Here is a 21,176-nt window from a genome sequence, read left to right on the forward strand (position 1 = left end):
TCGGACATAAAGCCTGTCTGAAGCATTAGGTAAAAGAAACTATGGACACAGGACGGTGGCAGGCTCTCCCCACCAACTGAAGAGAAATATTCAAGGCTTTCAAGTAAGGCTTTTTCTCAATGTTCTCTGAAGCTCCAACCACATCTACATGTTTGACCATCACTTGCTTATTTTCTGTGAAGTCCCACCTCACCATACTCAAGCTCCACCCTCCTCTCCTAAAGTGTCAAAGGAAGAAACAACAGCCCCCCTCCCTGTCCAGGCACAGTTCTCTCCTGCTCTCTGAGTCCCCCATCTCATCCTCACTCCCGGGGGCCCTATGACACAGGGGACTGGAAACACAGATGGATCACAAACTGCACACACTCTCTCTTCTACATTAGAAAGGAAATTGAGACCATCAGGCATGAAATGAGCTCCTGCTGTATTCCCCTTCTCAATTAATAGTACCACCATCCGCCCAGTCATCTGAATTATTAATAGCCTCCTCAGACCAATTTTTTAATCCTTCCTCCCATTTGCTCCCACAGCCAATGATGTGTGTCAGTTCTAATCTCCCAAACCCATCCTCTTCTTGCCTGGGCCACTGCTTGCATAGTGACACTCTTCTGGCTGGTCCCTCCGCCTCCAGCCTTCACTCTCTCCAACCTGACCTCCAACTGTCACCACTTCACCTTCTACAACACCAGTCTATTCACAGCACTCCTCTGTTTAAAAACCTCTGTGAGCTCCCACTCTGTAAGCAAAGCAGGACATCGCTCAAACAAGGCCCATCAGGATCTACCCCCATGTGCTTATCTAGTTATTTTCCTTGTATCCTCCTTGCCACCCCCAGAACCTGGTTTCTTTATGCTTCATGTTACGGTAAAATTGGTACCACTGAACCAATGATGGTAAACATCATTAACATGATCCCTTTATAAACTAATGAGACAATACTTAGTAGAAGAGAGAAAAATGCTTGGACCCAAGAATTCATTCTTATAAAAAATAATTTAACAAAAAGAAAATGTTATGTTAATCAGGATGCTTTTTCCTTACACTACTATCTATATTAGTTTAAAGAGGAGGGGGCAGGGGACAGCCTAATCATTCAGCAACAGGGAATGATTCAAGAAATGGGACCTCAGAGAACAGGAGGCCAACATGTCACAGTCATTAAAAAGCAAAAATGAAGATCACTTAGAAACTATATAATATTTATAATATACACCAATGTAAAATATCAGAAAAAATAGCATACACACTAAAATTACAACTAAGTAAAAAGAAAAACAGCTGTATTAAGATAGCAAGATTGGGGAAGATCTTTTTCAAAAGACACCGACATTAAAGTTTAAAAAATGTAAAGGCCATGGAGAAGTAAAACTTTTACTACTTGAAGATGACATGATAGTACATACAGAAAACCTAAAAAGACTGCTAGAACTGATAAACTAAATCAATGTAAGGAAATCTGCTGCATCTCTATGCACCAATAACGAAGCAGCAGAAAGAGAAAGTAAGAATACAATCTCATTTACAATTGCACCAGAAATAATAAAATACCTAGGAATAAACCTACCCAAAGAAGTGAAAGACCTGTACTCTGAAAACTATAAAACAGTCATAAAAGAAATTCAAGACAACACAAAGAAATGGAGAAACATTCCATGCTCATGGATTGGAAAAACAAATGTTGTTAAAATGGCTACACCACCCGAAGCAACCCACCCATTCAATGCAATCCCTATCAAAATACCAGCAGCAGTTTTCATAGAAGTAGAACAAATAATCCTAAAATTTATATGGAATCATAAAAGACCCCAAATTGCCAAAGCAATCTTGAAAAGGAAAAGCAAAGCTGGAGGCATCACAATTCCGGACTTCAAGTTATATTACAAAGCTGTGGTCATCAAAACATGGTACTGGCAGAAATACAGACACATAGATCAATGGACCAGAACAGAAAACTTCAGAGACAAACCCATAATTGTATGATCAACTACTCGTTCAACAAAGCAGGGAAGAATACCCAACGGGAGAAAGTCTCTTCCACAAATGGTGTTGGGAAAACCAGACAGCAACATACAAAAGAATTAAACTTGACCACTTTCTTACACCATACACAAAAATAAATTCAAAAATGGATTAAAGACCTAAATGTGAGACCTGAAACCATAGAAATCCTAGAAAAGAGCACAGGCAGTAATTTCTCTGACACTGGCCATAGCAAGATTTTTCTAGCTAGGTCCCCTGAGGCAAGGGAAACAAAAGCAAAGATAAACTATTGGGACTACATCAAAATAAAAGGCTTCCGGGGCACCTGTGTGGCTCAGTCAGTTAAGTGTCCGACTCTTGATTTTGGCTCACTCATGATCTCAGGGTTGTGAGATAGAGACCCGTGTCAGGTTCTGTGCTGGGTGTGGAGCCTGCTTGGGATTCTTTTTCTTTCCCTCCATCCCTCTTGAAAAAAGTAAATTAAATAAAATTTAAAAATAAAAAAATACCAAAAAAAGCTTCTGCACAGCAAAGGAAACAACAAAACTAAAAGGCAACCTACAAATGGGAGAGAATATTTCCAAATGACGTATCTGATAAAAGGTTAGTATCCAAACTATATAAAGAACTTATAAAACTCTCAACACCCACAGAACAAATAATCCAATTAACAAAAGGGCAGAAGACATGAACAGACCTTTCTCCAAAGACATTCAGATGGCCAAAAGACCCATGAAAAGATGCTCAGCATCATTCATCATCACCTCACACCTGTCACAATAGCTAACATCAACAATACAAGAAACAACAGGTGCTGGCGAGGATGTGGAGAAAAGGGAACCCTCTTGCGCTGCCGGTGGGAATGCAAACTGATGTAGCCACTGTGGAAAACAGTGTGGAGCTTCCTCAAAATTAAAAATACAACTCTGTATGTATGATCCAGCTACTGCATATTTACCCACAGAATACAGAAACACTAATTCAAAGTGACACATGCATCCCTATGTTTATAGGAGCATTAGTCACAACAGCCAAGGTGTGGAAGCAGCCCAACTATCAAGCGATGAATGGATAAAGACGACGTAGTACATATACATCTCTATAACACACACACACACACACACACACACACACACACACATACACACCATGGAGTATTATTCAGCCATTAAAGAAGAAGGAAATCTTGCCCTTTGCAATGACATGGACAGAGCTAGAAATCATAATACTAAGAACAGTCAGACAAAGACAAATACTGTATGATCTCACTCGCATGTGGAATTTCACAAACAAAGCAAATAAGCAAAGGGGGAAAGACAAACAATGCAAGAAACAGACTCTGAACTATAGAGAACGAACTGGAGGTCACCAGAGGGGAGGGATATGAGTGAAAAAGGTGATGGGGATTAAGGAGTGTACTTGTCATGATGAACACTAGGTGATTAAAATAAAACCTTTAAAAAAAATTTTTTAAAGGCCAGACTTTCAGATTATTTCTAGGTCATCCGTATCCGAGGACCTTCCTGCTCTACCCTGGCAGTGCAAGAAAATCCTGCACAAAATCACGGCCTGTTCACTCCCATCTCGCGCACTCACCGGGTTCTGGTGGCGGTGGCAGAGGTGGTGGGGGCTCCTCGGTGGCTGCGGCGGCCGCAGCACTGGCCGCCGCCGCTTCGTTGGTCATGGACCTGGTGATGCGGCCCTTTCTGCGGCCCTGACTGTTGGCGGTCTTTCGTCCCCGGGGGGTGGCCTGCTCTCTCTCCTCCGTTTCTTCTGCTGTACCTTCCGTCTTGTCCTTTTCCTTAGTATTTTCTCTGGAAACAGAAGCCAATGAAAAGCTTGTGTGATTTAGAAGGATACATGCATCTAAGAAGGTTGTGGCTTGGAATTTTTGTAATATAAATTAAATAAGACTATCCAGTCTCTCAGTTACTAAAAACAAAATTTATGAAAGATGCTGTCATGCCCCAATTTTGAAGGGTTCTGACTGGCTCAAATTAAGATATTTCACAAAGGTCTGTTTTATTCATTAATGGACTCAAATTTTAAACACATTCAAGTCACCTTATTATGTATGACAACACCCTGTGAGGAAGTAATGGATGGCAGCGGGACAGCCCCTAGACCCGCAACCCCAGGCAGTGGGGTATACCAAAAAAGCAGGAGTCCTGGAGTTCTTGCTTTGGCTTTAAGGTAAGTTTTCTTCCCTGTGAAACGAAGAGGCTGAGACAGACACCTTTTCTGCAGGAACAGTCTACAGTACTGCTTCATTAAACCAGCCTCAGTATTCTCAACCATCTCCCAACACTAATTATGTGCAAACAGGCCAGTGTGGCCCAGGGGTTGTAACGGAGAACGGTCTGGAGCCAGGCTGCCCAGGTTGGTACCAGAGCTGTGTGATCTACCAGCCATGTGACCTTGGACAAGCGACCTCCCCTCCACAGGCCTTTTTCTCATCTTTAAGTGAGGATGACAACCATACGTTTCATAGAGCTATTGCAACGATTAAAGGAGTTCATTTATATAAACTGCTCAGTTTTATACAAAATGCTCAGAACTGCGCCTAGAACACAGTAAGCACCATATGTGTCTACTGGTATTTGGGCTGAACCTCCCTCAGCCACTTAGGAGAAACTCGATCAATAAATAAAGGGTTCTCACTATTAGCAGCAGCAGCACCACACGTGACACTGTACTACGTATGTACCTCCCAGGGGTTGTAAGATTTAAAAACAAGGTCCCTAGCATACATTTCGGCAAATGAATGGATAGGTGGCAATACTCAGAGGCTCAACGGCTCTTGCTTAATGGGAGGTGTTGATTTTTTTTTCAAATTTTATGTACTTCAAAGATCTGTTGTAGCTTACCGAGCTTACCCCAATAAAAAAAATTCTTCCAGAATTTTCCCCCTTCGTCCTGAACTGCCCTCGAAGTTACCCTGCAACCCTCCTTCTCCACTTCTTTATTCCCTTAGCAATCTGGCTACTACTACAGACTCATCTTAGAGACATTTTGTCAAGAGTCACCAGTGACTTACTAACTGCAAATTCAGATGACCTTTTCTCATTTCTTGTTGCACTGATATTCCTGCTGCAACTGACCCTAAGGACAATTCTTCTTACAGCCTTCCCAGCTTAACTTTTAGGACTTCATGCCTCCTGATATCCCTACTGCTATTCTGGCTCTCCCTCTACGGGCTGCCTTCTTCCTCTCTCCTTTCACATTCGCATTTCCCAAGGCTCACCTTGGCCTTAAAACTCTGTGAAGTTACCCCATTCGCATCCATTCCACTGGGATGACTCCCCATCTGTATCTTTAGACTCACACCTCAAGTCTACTAAATCTCCTAAGATCCAGACTTGTCTTCCCAAATACCTGCTGGGAATCCCTATCAATATACCTGGATTCCCCATCAATACAAACTCAACATGCCCAAAAACATGCTTGTCACCGCTCTGCCTCTTGCTGCCCCCCATGCTCTAATCACTCATTGTTCACAGTACCACTGTGATCACATTCATTCACGGTTACAGATCTGGCATCATCTTCAGCTTCTTCTCTTTTTCTTTGCCTCCTATATGCGATCTCATGTCAAGGTTTGGTTATTTCATCTCAGTAACAGTGCTCCCACTAATTCCACCATCTTGATTTCTACTATCACTGTTTTTTTTTTTTTTTTAAGATTTTATTTATTTATTTGACCGAGAGAGATCACAAGTAGACAGAAAGGCAGACAGAGGGGGAGCGGGGAGCAGGCTCCCTGCCGAGCAGAGAGCCCGATGCGGGGCTCGATCCCAGGACCCTGGGATCATGACCTGAGCCGAAGGCAGAGGCTTAACCCACTGAGCCGCCCAGGCGCCCCTGCTATCATTGTTCTTTTTCAGTGCCTTGATACTCCACTCCCTGACTTACATCTCCAGTCCATCCATTTTCTGCTACTTGTGGTCAGTATTCTCCCAGAAACCATTCCATCCAAGGGCGCGTGGGTGGTTCAGTCGGTTAAGCCTCTGACTCTTGATTTCAGCTCAGGTCATGATCTCGGGGTTCTGACATCAAGCCCCACACATCAGGCTCCGTGCTCAGCACAGTCTGCTTGAGATTCTCACCCTCTCTCTGCCCCTCCCCCTACTCACGCATGCTTGCGCAGGCTCTCTAAAAATCAATCAATCAATCTTGAAAGAAAGAGAAAGAAACCATTCCGTCCATTCAAACAACGCACAGCACGGACTATTTTAGCTTCATTGAGGTTTTACTTAATCTAACCCAATCCACCTTCCATTGTTCTTCCTCGGCCACCCTCTGTCCCAGTCTAGTAAGACCACTATCTGCCATTTCTCATGGCAGCACATCTCTTCATGCTGCTCCTTTTATTCTCTCCACATTAACCACTAGCTCCCGCATAAAGTCCTCTAAACCATTCAGACAGAAGTAACCCTGAACCTCTTTTCAGTCTACCAACATCCTGTCCTGGTTCTGCTCATGTCTTCTAGGCTTTCTTCTGTATTGTGAATAGTATTTGTGTCTTGCCTAGCTTTCCTCTGCTAGACGATAAACTACCTGGGAACAGTACATATCATGTATGTCCTTTTGCAACCTCCGTAAGAGCTGGCTCACGTCACTAATAAATGAATGCTTGTTAATAGAGATTTTAAGGAAAAAGTGAAAACCAAGATAGGGCAGTTCCATATGAGCAGATCCAATGACCATGCGGGAATATAAATGTTTTCCCTAAAAAACTTTTTTAAAAAATTGTTTTCAACAGTTCTCTCCCTAAAGCGTAAGATTAGAATGGCAATGGTAGGGTATCCAAGTCTTTAACAACCATACCAAGTGATTCAGGCTATAGTTGCCACAAAACCAAATAAACCTTCAGTATTTCCAAGGGGATTCCAGAAATAACACTATAAATATTAAAAAGAATGAACTACCGATACATGCGACAACTTGCATGGATGTCAACATCATTACGCTAAGTGCAAGGAGCCACGCACAGACTACATACCGCAGAAATCCATTTATGCGAAATTCTAGAAAAGGCAAAACAGATGAGCAGTCTCCAGACGGGGACAGGGATGGCAGGGGAGTTGGTGGGGGGGGGGGGGGGGAAGCTATCGCAAAGGAGCATGTGGGAACTTTCTGGAGTGATGGAAACACTATGTCACAACTGTGTCAAGAGTCACAGCAGTGCATATATTTGTCCAAATACACTCAATACACACCTAAAATTGGTGAATTTTACTCTGGGTAAATAATGCCTCAAAAGCACCGATCTTTGGCAAAAAAACCACCAACTGAGCCACTAAGCCCTCCACGCCACTGTACCCAAATATGTGCACAAAGGCATCAACAAGAGCTGTCTCTGAGCGGCAGAATCCCAGGCTGATTTTGTTAAGTATTTTGCTGTCTTTTCCTTATTTTCTATAGTAAATAAGAATTACTTTTATAACCAGGCAAACAACAAAAGAACCACAAACAAACCAGGAACCCCACTTTATACAATAAATAAAACCCGTGAAACTGTAATATAAGGTATTATAGAAAAGAAAACCACTTATCAGCATTTTCACATGAGTGTTAAGTATCAAAGGTGAAAAAAAAAAGATCCTGAGGTACCTTCCAAGTCAAAAATTAAATTATATTCAATATATCTCAGTGATGAGTGTACATTACTATAGCTCATCCCTTCTGAAAAGTATGTCTCATGTCTGGCAAATAAGTCCATTAAGCCAAAAGTTGTGTTTACCAGAATATCCTGTTCTTTAATTACATCAAAGCACATTAGATGATCAAAGCGCACATCTAATTCATTTGTTTATCTAAAATTTTTACCTTCAAGATAGTCAATAGGTCCATGATTTTAAAATAAAACTAATATCTAATCATTTAACTCACTTGGAGTCCTCCTTTTCATCTTTTTCTTCTTCATCTTTCTTTTCCTCTTCTTTTTTTTCTGTTTTTTCTGCTTTATCTTCTTCTTTTTCCTCTACTTTTTCTTCTTGTGAGGGTCGGGCAATTTGCTGCTAGAATGAATCATCATTTGTCAAATTCAACATTAAAAGAAACAACTCAAATTGTGATGACAAATTACAATAAATATCTTTGTACAAAAATTTATAAGCAATTAATTTACTGATCACTTACAATGTAATTAGGAGTAACATATTAAACATCAGTCTAACACTCTTTAATATATTCCATAGGTACTGCTTAAAAGTACATACACACACACACACACACACACACACACACACACACACAGATGTTCCTAGTGTCTGGACCCATCAGAGAGGCGAGAGTGTTAAGATTCCACTTAGAAACCTGAAGTCTGAGGTTGGTTCTCTCTGTTTCTGTAAACTCCCACATCTAATCTGTCACTCAAGCATTTCAATTCTACCTTAAAATTTGATAACCTATAATTTACCAAACCATTCCCCGAGTATTAGACACCTAATTTACTTCCAATCTTTTCATCACTGTAGATGATACTGCAAGAACACCTTTATGCTTTTAGTCTTCTGCGCATTCACTTGACGGAATAGTAGAATGGCTACGGTCATCATCAAGACTAAAGTAATTTGCAAAAACAGTAAGGAGATAACAGAGTGAGAAGAAGTGAAACACTCAAATATTTCTAAGCTAGAATTACAACTCTATAATTAAAAATATGAACAAAGACAAGAAGAGAATACGATTATGGGACCCTTATTATCTTTGCTAAAATTGGGATTCTATAGGAAAACAAGTGAAATCAAGTCTGTGCCAGTATCATGTTTATTCAACGCAGAAATCAAGACCATCTAAGCCCCCCATCCGTGTGTACGTCTTCCAAACCCCCACCTTTCCCACACTGGTTGCTGCTCTGGACTCACCTACACACACCCAGCATTTCACGTCTTTGCCTGGAACACTCTTTCCACCCCTCCTTGCCTAGTAAACTCCTACACAGCCTCTGAAATTCAGTTCAAAAGGCTTCATCCTGTGAGGCATTTCTTGATTTCCACAGAGAAGCTCCAGGCCCTATCTCCCTACCTTGCCACCTGCATGGCCCACACCTGCCTGCGGCACTTACACAGGGTGGTGCGTCCCTGGGTTACCAGGGTCTGTCTGGCTCCCCGAGTTACGATCTCCTGAAGGACAAGGACCCAGTCTTCCTCCTCTAAGTATCCCAAGTTCCTAGGAGACAACTGGACCACAGATGCCTCTGCGTGTGCTGGATACAGCCAGAACCAAGTTCCTTTATCCCGCTTCTCTGAAAAGTTTTGCCCCCCCCCCATCTCAATCTTTCATTCTGACCCAACCAATGTCAATCTTGCCTCCTAATAAATGCCTGTCCTCTTACCTGTTCTGTCACCAGACAACACAAAAGTACTCATTAATTCGAGGTAAAATTTCCCTTAATTCTTAATACCATCTCAAAGTCCTTCACCTACTGGCTAAATCTGGGTTTTTTCTTAAGATAAGAAAGACCTTAAACTGGCCTCTCCAAGAGGTCCCGTATCATGCCTTCTTCATATCCACAAGGATATAAATAAGAATCTGTATCCTTCTTGCTCCCAACTGCCACTTCCAGAACATTGTTGAACTACAGTATTTTTAAAAATACCTCCTTTTTAAAAATTTCACAGAATCTACCTATGATGACTCTTTTTCCCGTTTTGGTATTATGGATTGACTTCTCAGATACTCCTAAGAACACACAGATGATTTTATCACGTGGCTCATTATGCCTTGCCATTATTCTTCCAACTTCATTTTTTTAAAAGATTTTTTATTTATTCATTTGACAGAGATCATAAGCAGGCAGAGAGGCAGGCAGAGAGAGACAAAGAGAGAGAGAGAGGAGGAAGCAGGACCCCCGCCAAGCAGAGAGCCCGATGTGGGACTCAATCCCAGGACCCTGGGATCATGACCTGAGCCGAAGGCAGAGGCTTTAACCCACTGAGCCACCCAGGCGCCCCTATTCTTCCAACTTTAAAATGTACCTCAATGCTTTTTCTAGCAATGTAATATCCTACAACTGAAATACTCTTGAGGTCATGCTCATTAAACTCTCCTAAGGTGAAGTCACAATTGCCATCACTGGTGGGCACTGCTCTACCTCCAAGATCTGGAAATCAGAAAATCTCTACAACAACCACTCATGCCCCACCTACCCCACATTTTCATTGTTGCTGATCTTGCTATTTGTCCCCATCATGACCCCTGGTCCCTTTATTCTATGAAATTTCACAGTCCATGAGGAAGAACTCTATCTTCCCCTCTGACCCCTCACTAAACTGTCTCAATACCATGGTTCCCTCACTTGCTTGATATGACTTCCCCAATTTCTCACTCTGGTAATTGCCAGTTCCCTTTTCCTTTGAGTATTTGCTATTATTAGACAAAATTTTAAAAATCAGGAAAACTTTCAAACATATACTTTCCAACCATGACTAGGTCTGCTTTACAAATGGGACTGTTTTTCTCACCTTTGACTGACTCCCTAGGACACAATAGTGGTCACAAGGCTAGTTTCAAATGCTAATAATCCCCAACCACTCACCTGCTACAAAAGTAGCATCCATTAGTCATTCTGAGCAAACTAGATGGCACACTAGCGATAAACTCTGCCCTTTGCCTGGCGAGTAGGCTCTTAACCCAGAAAGTGGTTTATAGCCCTCAGAAATGACAGGAAGGTATCAACTCAGCAGAAGAGGAGTAAAGAGCTTCACTGTTCTCTTAGACTTGGATGATACATATAACTTGCTTCCTTAATACGTTTCTATTTCTAATGCCAACCAGGGTTCTGAAGAAACTAAGCGATCCCACACGTTCCCTGCTGTCTGAAATGCAGCCAGTAGCTGACTTTACTCCCCCTTCCCTAGTGTTAGGAACTGAGAAGCAAGGTAGCACCTGTTTCAACCAAGCAATGGGAAGATGGGGGCAGGATGTTTTCTGAAGCACAACCCCCAATTCTGCAGAAGGTGTGGACACGATCCCAAGAAACCGGCGGAGTTGCTGGATAGTCTCTGCAAGTGTGTGACAGCTGCAGAGCACAACCCCCGTCAAAGCAGAATCCATCCACACTGACTAGGCAGCAGTAGGTGGAGAGGGAGAGCCAGGCGGGCCGGAGTGTGCAACCGGCATCTGACTCCCTTCGGCTGACGGGCACTGAGAGCCACTGCCATGCCTGCTCCGGGCGGTGAAGAGCCCAAGGAGTAACCTCCGATGTTCACAGGAAGTGATCGCGACTACTTCTGTTTCATGCAAATCTGTAAAGGGAAGTGCCAAACCCTATGCTCTGGGATAGAGGTTACAAGACACAGCCCTCACGCCCTTTAGTAGGGGGTCTGGAGGACAAGTCCACAGTGTCAAAAGCTAAGTCATCCGAAGGGCCCCTGACAGACAGAGGCATCCCAACAGCTTCCTGTCCAGGTTTCTCCCTCGTTAAGCCTAGTACTTTTTGGTCAATTAAAAAAGGTTTTATTTTGTTAGGGAGGATCCCGCAACACCAAACCTGTCTGCCACACAACAAACTGTGCGCTGTAAATGTGAGAGGACATTAGAAAACAAAATCAAAATCCAAATGAAAAAAAAAACTAAACAAAAAGTTTTATGTATTTTTTTAAAGAAATCTTTTTAAAAATCTTTTAAGAAATCTTTTCATTTATTTATTTGACAGAGAGAATGCACAAGCAAGGGGAGAGGGAGAAGCAGACTCCCAGCTAAGCAAGAAGCCGGAGGCTCCATCCAGACTCCATCCCAGGGCCCTGGGATCATGACCCCAGCTGAAGGCAGATGCCCAACTGACTTAGCTACCCAGGTGCCCTGTTTTATGTACTTTATAACGATAAATGAAGAACAAGGAAATTTCAACAGACTCCTCTACAGCAAGATCAAGAGACAGTTTATGCTGAGATTTATTCTACTATATCTGACTGAATACCTAACACTGATATATACCCTATGTGTGTTTATTAACATGCCCGAGTCTTCAGAAAACAGATAAACGAATTCCCACTCAGTAGATGATGAAGTTGCCAAGAAATGAAATAACTAAATTTAAGAGCAAGCATCGAGAGAACATTCAAGAGACAGAAAGAATGAGGTCCTCCTTTAGCCACTTAAGTCTTTTTCTTAACATTTTATTTATTTATCTGACAGAGACAGACAGAGAGCGAGCACGAGCAAGGTAAACAGAGGGAGAGGGAGAAGTAGGCTTCCCGCCGAGCAGAGAGCCCGATGCGGGGCTCAATCCCAGGACCCTGGGATCACAACCTGAGCCGAAGACAGACACTTAACTGACTGAGCCACCCACGGGCCCCTAACCATTGAGTTTTTTAAGTGTCTCAGTCAGTAAACAGAAAATATCTTAACAAAATATACTTAAGGGCGCCTGGGTGGCTCAGTGGGTTAAGCCTCTGCCTTTGGCTCAGGTCATGATCTCAGGGTCCTGGGATCGAGACTGGCATCGGGCTCTCTGCTCGGAAGGGAGCCTGCTTCCTCCTCTCTCTCTCTGCCTACTTGTGATCTCTCTCTCTGTCAAATAAATAAACAAAATCTAAAAAAAAAGCTATATATATATATATATATATAAAATATATATATATATAAAAATATATATATATATATATTTTTAAACTAATGCCTTTAAACCAACCGAATTTGAAACTAGTTTCCTGAAGAGTAAAAGCTGTCAATCACAACGCACCATCGTGAAGGCAACAAAGGCTACAGTCGCTGCCATTTATTGGGAACTCCCGTTGTCCCCGATAGCACACTCTAGGGACGTCACACCCACAACTAGTTCTTATGTGAACCCTGCAAGGTAAGTATTACTGCTTCCGTGCTCACAGATGTGGAAGCCAAGGCTCAAAAAGTGAAGGGACACATCTAGGGTTACATGGATACAGAGAGGCAAGGCTTTTTTCGGTCTAAAGCTCTTTCTCTTAATCCAACTTTTTCAACCTGCCTAAAACAGTCTAACTATTGTCTAACAATTCAGTCAGAAACTTTCCTAACTTCAAACATTACTACATTTACATAAGTATATGCTTTCTCAATGTCTTTGGGGAATAAAAACCTGCTGACATATTTAAAGAGGAAGATGTTGTCAGAATGAAGGAACAGTACAAATTCTTGTGAAAGGTAATCAAGTATTTGGAAACGAAGAATGTGGCTTCTAAACAATGACTTGCTTTGCTGCAGGTCACCAGCAGGTACCACAGTAATTCTAGCTACACAGTGACAGACTTATTAGATGGGAGTTTCTGCTGGAAGGTAAGAAGAAATTCTTACCTCCAACAAAAATGTTACGCACAGAATCAAATTACTACTTGGCATGTTACTTATAATTCTAGATCCCACAGAGTAACACTGAGGACTGGCTTCTGGCTTCTGATCTTTGATATATATTCACAGCTTCAACTAAAACTTAATAAAGAACCACACTCACTCCCATCATGGCATGCTAGTAAGTTGAACTGTGAAATGGTTTCAACAGTACCTAACAGAATTCTGAGTTAAAACTTTTGCCAACAATAATGTCTGAACACAAGTCTAACAAAAATATGATAATCTGTCTTGTTCCCCTATGACTCTCAGATTAAACTCCTTTTCAGAGGAAATAATATGCAAGGTTCCCTATAGCAATACCAGGTTAAAAATCCAACCTCTCAAGCTTGGAATCTCTCTGGGCAAACAGCACACAACACATTTATGTGCTGAGTAACAATGATTTCCTATGGGTAAGAGGTCAGGAGGGGAGGACGGGTGAAGCAATCAAATAAACACAGAAAGGATAAACTTCAGCAGAACTCTACAGAGTCTTAAAATAAATTTGCCCTAATCGTTCTGGGATTACCTAAGGTAATTCCTACTGATTCAAACTTGATTGGATAATAGAGCAGTAAAGTGACTTTCAAATTAGTTGAATCTCTATTATATACCAGGGTAAAATGAAGACACACCAATTTAAAAGTTCTTAACTTGTAACTAGATTCTTTAAAAAAAAAAAAAAAAGATATCTTTTTAAACTTTTTTCTATACAGCAAATTCTACATTCCCAACCCAGATCTGTTTCCTGAACTCCAGACTTCTACTTCCAACTGCCCCCTTTACATCCCCACTTGGACATATGTATCTAAAATTCAGCATGTCCCAACTTTGCCCCCCAAATCTGCCACCCCTTCAGTCATGCCTACACAGTAAATGGCAACCCCACAAGCCAAAACTCAGGTTATCTTGGATAATTGTCCTTGAATCCCCCACCATCAAACCATCAGCAAAAAACCTCTTTACCTTACGTCCAAATATACATCAAAAATGGACAGGTTCTCCACACCTCCCCCCTCTAGAGTCCAGTCCAAGCCACTGGGAGGATAAACGTAACCTCCTAACTGGTCTCCCTTACAATCTAGTCTCAACAGAGCAGGCAGAATGACCCTGTCACAACTACAATCTGATATTATTCTGCTCTAAAGTCCAGTGGCTCCTCCTCTCATATGGTATCAGCTCTAATGTCATTCAGCCATATATTAGCAAGCCCTTAAACTAATACCACCTAATTTCAGAAAACCTGTCCACCTATTTTGACACAAACAGAATGAACTACACAAGCAACTAAGAAACAGGTAAGATTATTCCAGTCTAAGACTGTGCTGTATTTCCATCATTCAATCCCTTCCTCTCCCAAATTCCCAGTGAAACAATCAAAGAAATATACAACTAGAGAAACAATGTTCACGGTAATAACGTAAAAGTTAATGTGGGAAGGACTAGACTGATGGAAAGGCTGACCAACCCCAACCTGAGCCAACTTGGGGGTGGACATACTAAGGTTCAGGTCAAGATGAGAGCACATATGGACAATCTCAGTTCTGTTAAATGCACTCTGGGATGTGACACAGATGTGAGCACACAGAACCAGAATGTGCAGAAGAAAACTCTAATATGGCTGGAACTTAACAAGAACGAGTGTGCCCAGGGCACCTGGGTGGCTCAGTGGGTTAAGCCTCTGCCTTTGGCTCGGGTCATGATCCCAGGGTCCTGGGACTGAGCCCCACATCCGGCTCTCTGCTCTCCGGGGAGTCTGCTTTCTCTTCTTTCTCTGCCTGCCTCTCTGCCTACTTGTGATCTCTGCCTGTCAAATAAATAAATAAAATCTTTAAAAAAAAAAAAAAAAAAAAGGAACGAGTGTGCCCCAGAGAACAGCGAGATGGTGTCCCAGGTAACTTTAGGAGAGAAAACCAATGTTTCAGAGTAACAGAGGCATTTTCCCACACACAGAATTTCCTGATACAGTTTTCTCCTCTATCATCACAAGCAACAGACTGCTAATCCTGCAAATGTAAGATATAGTATCAAATTATTCCCTTCCATTATCGGGGACTGAAAAAATTTAAGCAATTTATAAATACAAAATACGTAACTTCTAAAAACTAAGTTCAATTAAAGTTATAAATACTAGCTGGTAATAAGGAACAAAGCTGTTGTTAAAAATCTGTAGCTGAAACTTGTTTAAAACACAGATGAGGGGCGCCTGGGTGGCTCAGTGGGTTAAAGCCTCTGCCTTCGGCTCAGGTCATGATCCCAGGGTCCTGGGATTGAGCCCCGCATCGGGCTCTCTGCTCAGCAGGGAGCCTACTTCCCCCCCCCCCCCCGCCTGCCTCTCTGCCTACTTGTGATCTCGGTCTGTCAAATAAATAAAATCTTTTTAAATAAATAAATAAATAAAACACAGATGGGCTCTGGCATCTCTAGCTAGAAGAGCCTGGTTCCACCTTCTCTGTGGGAAGTCCCAGCACCTTTGACGGAACAGTGTTTCCCGCCCCACCGACAACATTTGATTTGCACCCCACTGGGCAGGAACGCTTCACGGAGCTTCACAAGCATCCACAACATCAGTCCCATCAGCATCCAGGCACGCTCTTTTCCTCCCTCCCCATCCCCGTCAGCCCCCCCGCCCATCTCTCTATTCCCCTTTGTAAGCAAATCTTACAGACAAGGGCACACCTGTACTACTACCACTCGCTCGCCTTCCACACCCCCTTCCGCTCACTGCAGTCTTATTTCTGGACCCCTCACCAATCCACTGAAAATGCACACCCAGGGCACCTCAGCTTACTCAACCTCTAGCAGCACTTCACGTAGCTGACTCATGAAACGCTCCCTGCACTTTGACCAGAAATACCATTTCCAAAGAATATGTAATCACATCCTGTGAGGTAGCAGTATCCTGCAGGAAACAATGACCCTGGAAACACAAACAGGTCATGGCTACCAATAATGAGAGCACTGGGTCAGCCTGTATCTGGTGAGCGGGGTGGCTAAGCAAAGAAAGGGTGGCTGTGCAGGGAAACCAGGAGGATTTACAAAGGTGGGTCAGCAGTCAGCAGCGGTGCAAGTTCACGCGCACAATTCCAAGTACCAAGATGAACCTGGACAGGGAGAGCAGTGGCCATCATGTCACCCCAGCAGCCGCACCGGTAGAGCATGCGGGAGCTGTGACAGCTGCTGATCAGTTATTTGGGGGGAAACAGTTTTTAAAGTACTGAACTGCAACTGTGAAAATGTACGCTGCACTGCATTAAACACGGTCTTTTAGGATCAAGTGTTTTTCCAGAGTAGAAACTTTCTAAACTCCAGAAATGAAATTACTCTGAAACAAAATGAGGCCCCCAGTATTTGGGTAAACTAGCCTCTACACTCGTTACCACACTACATTTCTCTGTCCTTCTCACGGGTTCTACCTGCCCCCCTCCTCGGACAAAAGGACTGGTAAAGACGGCGTATAAAATGCAGTGTCATGGGTCCCATTCTTACATTATTGCTACTCACGGTGACAGGCACAATTTAGATAACATGGAAGTACAGAACGTCTCTCATTGGTTTTGTCATACTAGAAACTTACAGCACATTCACAATAGATGATGTCACACATTAAATATATATTAATTTCAAAATAATAACATGTTCATAACATCCGCATTATTTAATGAAATGTCAATCCCTAAAATACACATGATTAAATACAAGGCCCTGGTTATACCATTTTTGTTCTCCCTGTCTCCGCCCTGAAACACCTTCCACACAGTAATGAAACCCACCTGGTTTCTTCCTCTGCGTTTTCCGTAATTCCTTCTTACTAGGGCTTTATAATTCTCATTTTTCTTGGTTAAGTAGTAATATAAAACACAATCAGGAACACTCTATAAGGAAAATAAATTATTTCTGAGGAGCCAAAGAAGTAACATTTTTTTTTTAAATCAAGCAACACTTTCAAGGGAAACCTCTGGTATTCTCAAGGTCTAAATTAAAGAGCAACACATGGCCAGCATTTTAAGGGATATCTAGGCTCTAAAAAAATATATATAAAATCTATTATTTTAATGGACAATTTCAGTGGTCTTAATCCAAATTATGTAAAAGATACCAGGAACTATCAGAGACATTCAAGCACCTCCTTATTAGGCAGTAACTAAATTCTCTTTCTTGTTGCATATATGCAAATATTCAAAATGTCTCTTTTTTAAGTATGTTGCTCAGAAACACTACATCCAATCCACTGTGGAAAAAAATCAGGGAAAATCAGGGCTCTGATATTTTAATCAGAAATTCAATGAAAGTTCAAAGGGCATTGTAATCTATGTGTTTTTAGGGAACTACAGTATCAAGTAGTTTTTTGTTAACCGTGAAAATTGGACTGTGCTTATGATTTGTTACGTAATTATAAATATCACTATATTAGACACCTGAGCATCTTTTCTGTATCAAGCCCTCTATAAAAATCAGTTCTCTGTAACTACGTCTGTGTATTAGAGCACAAAAAGTTTAAAGAAGCGAACATCACAAACCTATAAACATTCTCAATGTAAACCACTTCTTACCTTCCTTTCCAAGTACGATGCAATTAGTCCAAAGTTTTTTGGATGCTGGATAAACCTGAGTTTAAAAAAAGGAAAAAACAACAACAACAACAACACATACACACAAACATTTTAACAACTTAAAAAGGGGTGGGCGTTGCTCAGGAACAGAACTTAAGTACAGACCACTTCCCAAAGACCCCTAACTGCCAGCCTGAGGAGCACCAGCAGAATCACTGGAGTCTTTCAAGGGCACAGATTCCTGGGCACGATCCACCAGGAACCAAGAAGACTGGTCTGTAGTAGAGCACAGAAATCTGTACTTTTAAAATGCACCCCCAGGTGACTGAGACACAACCCAAATTTGGATACCACGCTTAACATGACTCCATAACCCCAGTTCTCATCTGTGACTGATGCTCCCATGTATAAACTTATGGGAAGGTCACAGCAAATCTATTTTCTTCTACCTTCCACAGTATCCATTCAGATGCCAAAAAGGGGCCAAAGTTTTGGGGAAATGGTTCAATTTACTAGTGAATGCCAGGGTGCCTGGGTGACTCAGTGGATTAAAGCCTCTGCCTTCGGATCAGGTCATGATCCCAGGGTCCTGGGATCAAGCCCCGCATCGCGCTTCTCTGCTCGGCAGGGAGCCTGCTTCCCCCTCTCTCTCTGCCTGCCTCTCTGTCTACTTGTGATCTCTGTCTGTCAAGTAAAAAATTAAAAAATCTTAAAAAAAAAAATTTGCTAGTCAATGCCAAATAAATTCTCAAGAATTTATGTAAACTTGTATTAGAAAACGATTTAAAGTTTAAATTACTTGTCCTTAAAGATCTCCTTCTCGTGGTCAGTCCAAACATTCATAAACTGCCTATCTTTATAAACTTTCATAGGGTCTTCCATGAGGCCATTCATGTTAATGAACTTGACCCGTCTCTGTTCTGCATCAAACATCATGGGCGGGATCACAGAGAGCTGCCGCATTTGTTTCTCATTATTCTGTGAAAGAAAGTAAACATAATTTACAAAGAATAAAATTTAAAGAGGGCTACAGCTATCCTAATATACACCAGAAAAACCACATGTGTAGTTCCATGTGTCAACAGCAGCGTGTACCGTAACATCTAACGTGCTAATTACTCACATATCTAATAAATACTCATTAAATGAATCATACAGGCAGAGGATATACATGTTATGTTTTTATATCCCACTACTACAATTTGAGAAGAGTTCTTTACTTAAAAGAAGTAGATACTTCAGACAGTAACATTTTAGACCTAAAGGACACAAAGAAATGCCAAGTTCACTGAAGTAAGGATCTTATGAAACATTTAATTACATTAACACAGTGTCATTTTTAAAAGTCTAACATCATTTCAGAGAATAAATCTTAATGTCATTTTGGAGACCAATGAATAGAAAAAAAAATAAGCAGGCGCCCAAATCTTAAGGACAGTGATTTTAAATTAAACTCAACATGTTAAATACCTCTTGCTAATCTTACGTAATCTTTTCACTGAAAATTGAAGACTATTATCCTTAAAATTTCAACTAAAGCTTTGTTACATCTCTATAGTCAGTTTTTCCCGGAAGTGTAATTTAATAAGTTCACAAGCACACATTCCTATGAAAAAACTCACCAAAAATACAGGTATTGACCTCAATACAAAGCAAGGTTTTTTCCTAAAACTTTTCCTCACAGAAGTGGATACTGCCTTACAGTCAAGTCCTTACGAAGTGTCAAATTTAAGGGGTACTCTCAGTCAGTCTGAACACCAAAGCATGATTTGGGGCAGACACCTGAGCCTGAGTCACCTCAACTTGTCCTAGTTTTGGGTGCTTACAGATCTGCCCTAATGGAACCAGTGAAAAAGCAAACAAAAAAATTTAACACAGATTTAGTCATCACTGCAGGGATTATGACCCCAAGTTTTTTGTTTTTTGTTTGTCTGTTTGTTTATGACCACAAGTTTTAAAATATACGGCAATTTAATAATTGTCTTTGATCAGTACTTAAGGAGACCACCACATTCAAATAAGCAAGACCTTCCGAATTCAGAGATGAGGTTTTCTGGGGTCGTGTTATCTATTTTTTTTTTTTTTTAACTGAAGTATAGTTGACACCAGAGATGAGGCTTTTAAAAAACCAGTATATAAAATCAAAACCAGAACAACTAATTAAACAGGAGGTGGCTTTTGGACCAACCTTAAGAGACTGTTTGAACACAGCTCAAAAGACTCATGGCAGGGACTGAAATTTATCCTTACTCAGCACGGATTTATCAATGCCTTATCATCTCTGTCTCCCAGGCTTCTGTGGCTGGAGGGCACACTTTGGGGAACCCAGCAGCACCTCATGTCCACTTCAGATGAATCTCTCTGGGCAGTCTGCTCCTACACATCCCTGCCACTGACACCTGATCCAGGTCTTCTTTTCATGTTAACAGTCCCCTCACCTCTCCTCCAGGCCTCCCTGCTGCCAAAGCCATCTATGTAAGATGCCAATCTGATCACAGGACTGCCTGGTGTAAAACTTTCAGTGGTTGGCCGGTCTCTGGAACAGTCCAAACTCTTATAAATGTTCCCTCATTTACGTACAAATAAGCCCTTAGTTCCTGGGGTCTGAGGCTAAAATGCCTGAATAATCAATGAGTTAAAAAAACTAAGTCAATTAATTTCCTTACCTCCTGCTCAGAGAGCCCGTCAATAATTTCAGAAATCTCATGCTCACTCCTAGCAATGGTGGCTGAAAGACCAGCTCCCCTCTGCCCAACTCTAAATATAAGAAAGAAATTAAAAATACATTTAAAGGCCATTTATAAAGAAGACACCAATTAAGTTACTTTTATACGCATTACTCCTCTGAATGGGACTTTTTTAACCAACTAGAAGTCAGACAACTAATGCCACTGAGACACCACTTTTAAGTAATATGCCTGAAGTTAGGATTCTATAGAAGAATGATTAAAATATTGAGATTAAGGGGAGCCTGGGTGGCTCAGTGGGTTAAAGCCTCTGCCTTCGGCTCAGGTCATGATCCCAGGGTCCTGGGATTGAGCCCTGCGCATCAGGCTCTCTGCTCAGCAGGGAGCCTGCTTCCTCCCACCCCTGCCTGCCTTTCTGCCTGCTTGTGATCTCTGTCAGTCAAATAAATAAATAAAAATCTTTTAAAAAAATATTGAGATTAAAATTTAAAGGTTACATGTCCAAGTTCAAATGGTAGAACAACTTATGGGAAACTTCCGGAAAACCACAGGTATTGGTGACATTTCCATTTCAAATAGCAGTCTTTGCCTTCCAGAGTAGAGGAGCAGACTTAGAAAAATACATCAAGTATTTTTTACAGGG

At 41.6% G+C, this 21,176-nt stretch overlaps 1 protein-coding gene across 24 annotated transcripts in view; it reads right to left on the minus strand.

The window, feature by feature from the left end:
• NCOR1 (nuclear receptor corepressor 1) overlaps window positions 1-21,176 on the minus strand; it is a gene marked incomplete at its 3' end in the record, with an annotated part of 150,928 nt that overhangs the window by 61,578 nt on the left and 68,174 nt on the right. For 16 of the 24 annotated variants that reach the window (XM_080825869.1, XM_080825872.1, XM_080825863.1 and 13 more), the window contains 6 exons: window positions 20,513-20,603; window positions 18,646-18,824; window positions 17,847-17,901; window positions 17,067-17,168; window positions 7,873-8,000; window positions 3,577-3,794 (listed from right to left, as the gene is read on the minus strand). In XM_080825869.1, coding sequence (XP_080681995.1) covers window positions 3,577-3,794; window positions 7,873-8,000; window positions 17,067-17,168; window positions 17,847-17,901; window positions 18,646-18,824; window positions 20,513-20,603 — 773 coding nt within the window. The remainder of the gene's footprint in view (window positions 1-3,576; window positions 3,795-7,872; window positions 8,001-17,066; window positions 17,169-17,846; window positions 17,902-18,645; window positions 18,825-20,512; window positions 20,604-21,176) is intronic. The other 8 variants (XM_080825866.1, XM_080825877.1, XM_080825875.1 and 5 more) reach the window with 1 other exon arrangement.

This window comes from Martes martes, assembly GCF_963455335.1.
Source record: "Martes martes genome assembly, chromosome: 16".
Classification (NCBI taxonomy): domain Eukaryota; kingdom Metazoa; phylum Chordata; class Mammalia; order Carnivora; family Mustelidae; genus Martes; species Martes martes.